Below are 5,181 nucleotides of genomic sequence, written 5' to 3'. Positions count from 1 at the left end.
GACTGCAGAGTCCCACGTCACCTGTCAAAAGTCCAGTTGCCATTGTGGAGGCGCCTGCTGAAGTCCCCAGTAAAGGGCAGGAGGAGAGAAGCTCTGAGCTGCCCGAAGGCAGCAGAGCACAGAGTTTGAGAGGGAACCATGAATGGTCTTTTGCCTTTGAACAGATTCTGGCATCCTTATTAAACGAGCCAGCCTTTGTGAGATTTTTTGAGAAACCTCATGACGTAAAAGTTAAAATAGAGAGTGCTAAAAATTTACAACTTAAAGCAAGAATCAGCGTGTAATTTTCTTTATCTTTGACTCTGAATTAACCACATAAAGCACTTAGAAATGAAGGTTGCTACTATGGAAATTCAGTCTGATGTTTACATAGGGAACAGAGTTTGAAGAGTTAGCTTTAAATATCAGATTACTGGTATGTAATGTAAATAAAAATAGTTTGAAGCACAATCACTTTCTTGCATTGTTCATAAGTTTCACTCCAAAAAAAGGACTGAATAATAAACTGTCTTTACTGTGTTATTAAAATATGCAGCATTGCTTGGAAATACTGGATGTCACCTATTGCAAACCTGTCTGAATGACAGCTCTTACAGTGTGTGTAACAGGTTCATTTCTATTACTGTGATAAAAGGAATGACTTCCAGCCATTTTCGCTTAAAAGGAGTATCAACAGCTTAGAGGTTGTCTTCCAGGTTAGTTCAATTAGTTTTTTCCAAACTTGCATGTGGACTGGGATCAAAGCAGGGTGAAGACTAAGAATAGAGGCTATGGTAGGCACAAGAGCATGAGGTTAGAGAAGAAAGTTCCCCTGCTCTCAGTTCCTCTGCTTTGGTGTTACCGATGGTCCTGGACTCTTGCAGATTTCGGCCCCTCCTCGGCAGTTTGGAGACTGCATTCTCCCAGCCCATGTCTCAGTTTTTGCAGCAAACAACTGTTTTCCTGCTTTTCTAGCTCAGCCTATATGTGACTTCTCTTTCCCATTTTCATACCAATCCTCCTCCAATACAGGAAGCTTTTTTGGTCATTCAGGCTACACATGGACGTGAGATTGTTGAAATCAAGGGAAAGCCGAGGCTAAATCTGTCTGGCCACATGGTGGTTGTCATTCGTCTTGCAAGAGGAGCCATTGCTGGCTTCTTAGGAGCATGTTCATGAAATATATATCGTTTTGCTTATGTTTGGAAAGGCCCAGACCATCTTTAGCTGCTTTGTAGTTCGCTGAATGCTGACTGTTGAACCGCTAGGGAGAGATTGCAGTTGCTCCTTTGCCTACCCTGAGTCCATACCTCAACCTAGTAATTATTTTTTTCTTTTCTGTAGCTCTTTGGATTATTGCTGCTGTAGTATTTCTATCTGCCAGGATTCATGGTAGCAAGAAAATCCTCTGGAATCTAACTTGAAATTTTTAATATATAAAACATGATACAGTAAAGGTCCTGTGGAGGCAAGCCCTGCCAGTATTAATGCTGATAAACGTTGACCTTGAACCTTTGGTAGCTGGTGCTAAAATGGGCTTACAGAAAGAGGGGAAGAGCTTGTATTTTAACAACAGAAAAGTAAACTGGGACTCTCTGCTAAACTGGTTAAAAATGGCTGTTTCTAAAGCCTGTATGACAATCTTCCTCTGCAGAGCAGCATTATTTTTATATTGTGCATGTTTTTTTGTAAAGAAGCAGAATGGGGATGGTATCATTCTCGGAGGCTTTTCTTGCAATACTAATATGAATGACGAATAAAATGAAATTCTGACCTGTGTTACAAGGACTTGGTGAAATACCATAATTTCAGTTGGTGATAAAGTTCCCATGCTGCTTCTAAAGAATACGTTTTTGATCAGGAGCAATGAATTTATGAATTATTTCTTCTACTCTCCCCCATACTCTCAGGTATTAATGTAAAATAAAGGTTTATTGAATGAACAGTAGCTCTAAAAGCTATATCATATATGTGAGAAATGAGGAAGCTTTTTTCAGAAGCCTTCACAAAGTAATTACACTTGGTACAATATAATACTGATTTGTATTTTTATGCATAAAATATAAAAACTAATTTATCCATTCGTATGAATATGTTTCTGAGGCAAAGTAGGTCGACACTGTCACTTTTAAAACGTATTTACTCACTGTTTTCCTAATGTTGTTTTAGAAACACAAAGCAGATGATATTGTTGTCCTAGTCCAGGACGTACTCAGATAAGGTTTGCTCAGTGAGTAATTCTGCAAATAGCCGTGCTGAAATTAATGAAGCCCCATGAAAATAGATGCAGCTGCCCATCCAGAAAGCTTTTGTAGGTTTATGAGGGATAGTTAATTTCAAGAAGTAGTCAAAGCTATGAACTATTAGCTAAGCAAGGTAGCCCAGAGATATGAAAGTCTTAAAACTCAATGCCATTTTTTGGTTGAGAGCCAGGGTGTTAAGATCTAAGTACAGAAAACTGTACTGAAGGAACCTGCAAAATACAATAGCCTCGTGACATCACTGGCTTTGGTTATGCAAAACTGAGCACCTTTTTAAAATACCGCTTTTTATTAGTGTCAATCCAAGAGACTGTAGAGCCATTACCAGTTATGTAGTAGCTCATCAACTATCATATCTATGTATAAAGGGAGACTACCAGCATATATATATATTTATAAAAAAATAGATTTAAGGTGAAAAGTTAGGATACGTAGGGGAACACTAACTTTTATTAACTGCATGGATTTGCTATTCAATTTGTCTATATTTTTTTCCCCAAAAAGGTCATGTCTTTAAATTGTTGCTGTATTATACCTGCGGTTTGGTACGGCAAAGCTAGTCAGAGTGGCCCGGCACCCAGCCTCGGCAGGACGGAGGGTGGAGTGAGGTTGCGTCCAGCGGGCTGGCAGCACTTGGGCAACTGCCTGACTGGCAGGTTCTCCTTTTGGAGCCTGGGGATCACGGGCTGATCCTTCGGGGAGATGTAGATGTAGCAGATGCCGGCTGTTTCCAAGGAGCGTGACCCATAAGGTGTGTTTGCTGGGCTGCCTCCACAGTGCGCCGTAACACTGAGGGCCACTTGTGCTTTGCTTGTGACAGTAACTCTGGAGTTAGTGCCCAGCTCCTCTCCTTCCCTTTCCTATTGTGGAGACAGGCTGGCTAACAAATGCCTGCGGGCTTAGCTGGGACTGGGGCAGCTAGAGTGGTAGGAGCTCTTCAGTCCCAAAGGGTGATGCCTTGACTTTAAAGCTTTGCGTAGTCCCCATGCGATACTGTTTTTTGGCCATCTGAAGTTCTGGGTGATGCAAAGATGAACCCAGATTCACAGCACATTGCATGAGGATGCTGTGGGTGCACACGCTTCTGGGGCAGGAGGTCAGCTGCCACACGTAGCTGGGAATTAAGCAGAAGTGCTAGCAAGGAGTCTGCTGGTTGCAGAGCGTCTGACCCAGAATTACTCAGCTACTTCCCAAAGGGGGGGACTTTCCGTTCAGATTGTAACTTGGTAGTTTTTAGAAGTGTTCTTGAACTTTGAACAGTTCGTTCACAGCCGGGAAGCAGTGCGGTTAAGTGAGTACTGATGTGTCATTTCACATATTTATGTTTTGGTTGTTTTTTTTTTCTGTAACAGTTTTGAAGTTATCTTATTTTCATTCCGTGATAGGAAATAAATGAATGTGCATCATTCAGTACAAACTAGGCAGTTGTCGGTAGGATTGAGCTTGCTAACACTAGCGATGCTGTCTATACAGTTTTAAAATTGCACTACCTGCTGCAGCGTCACCAGCGTGACTTGGCAGCTACGCCATGGTTAATTACCCTGAAACATTCTCAGTGGCTGTTAGCGCGCACTGCACAGTCCTTTCTAGTGGCTGCGCCGTTATTACCGTTGCTGTGCACATAAGATGCCTTTTGTTGAATGTAATCGTTGGCCCAGAGGACGGCCAGCAGAGCTGCCATGTTCCCTCGTCCCGCACTACGGAGCGTGCGGCTCGGGGCTCCTGTTGCTGTTGCGGGCGAATGGTGGCCGCCCTGACCCAGCACGAGGAGCTGACTGCTCCACCTCTTTGTGTGCCCAGTTCAGGGCTTGAACACACGAGGTGAGGGAATAGCTCAACTAATAGGAATAAAAACACGAGCCCTTTTCACTGGGAATTGCCGCTTGTAATTCAACCGGTAGCCTTTCCCGGGACGTGGAAATGGTCGCTGCCGTGCGATTCAGAAAAAGCACTTTGTGTTGCCGTCCATTCCTAGAACAAGCCACTCGTTCATCACTCGAATGGCTAAATAATAATGTATTTTTAGAAGAGTTTGCTACCATAGCGACTAACAAATAGCCGTATGTTGATTTTATTAGAAGTTTCTCATCCAGTTGTACCATACAAAGTTCTTGATTGTGATTGCAGTTGTTACCTGGACTAAAACAAAAAGAAATACTCAAATTTGTTTCTGGAAAAATAGGGTATTTTATCTTCTTTGCTATAGCTTTGTCACTTTACCAAGAAGGCAACACGGTTGTGTTGGCAGGTTGGCTTTTTATACAGTGTATTGTATGCAGAAGTACTGTAAGACAAATGGGGTGTTAAATAAAAAATTGTTTCGCTTAAGAAAAGTAAGTGTGTGTTTAGGGCACTATTATTTCTCATGATGGACTGTTTCAGAATTTCCTTCAAGAGCATTGCTCATGTTAACGCCACGTTTAGTCAGTGCTTTCCGAAGCAAGGACCAAGCCAAAATCCACACTAGGATGCCAGTGGAAGAAAAATGAAGAGGAGATCCAGAGTTTGAAGCTTGGGACTGGTTTAGCCTTGTGCACAGCCTGAGCTTGTTTCAGTGCCGAGAGGACAAGCGAGCTAGTCCAGGAAGACCATTACTTGTTTTTTGCATCCAAATTAAAACATTTAGAGCGTGCAGACGTGTCTACACTGACTGATGCCTTGCTCTTTCTAATTTGCGCATTGCCCCCATTGCTTCTGGCATCAGTCATGGAAAGCCCAGTCTCTCTCTTCAGCCTCATCTCAGTGATGAGTGGTGTTCCTCAGGGGTCAGTACTGGCACCAGTGCTATTTAACATCTTTGTCGGCAACATGGACAGTGGGATTGAGCACACCCTCAGCAAGTTTGCTGATGACACCAAGTTGTGTGGAGCAGTTGACACGCTGGAGGGATGGGATGCCATCCAGAGTGACCTGGACAGGCTGGAGAGGTGGGCCTGTGTGA

At 42.9% G+C, this 5,181-nt stretch overlaps 1 protein-coding gene across 1 annotated transcript in view; it reads left to right on the top strand.

The window, feature by feature from the left end:
- The window catches only part of TBC1D8B (TBC1 domain family, member 8B (with GRAM domain)), a 28,369-nt gene extending 28,085 nt beyond the window's left edge, over positions 1-284 (top strand). The window contains exon 22 of the mRNA XM_009889325.1: positions 9-284. Within this exon, the coding sequence (XP_009887627.1) occupies positions 9-284 (276 nt within the window). The remainder of the gene's footprint in view (positions 1-8) is intronic.
- The last annotated feature ends 4,897 nt before the right edge of the window (positions 285-5,181 follow it).

This window comes from Charadrius vociferus, unplaced genomic scaffold, assembly GCF_000708025.1.
Source record: "Charadrius vociferus isolate BGI_N301 unplaced genomic scaffold, ASM70802v2 scaffold7, whole genome shotgun sequence".
NCBI lineage: Eukaryota > Metazoa > Chordata > Aves > Charadriiformes > Charadriidae > Charadrius > Charadrius vociferus.
This window is presented reverse-complemented; position numbering and strand designations above follow the sequence as displayed.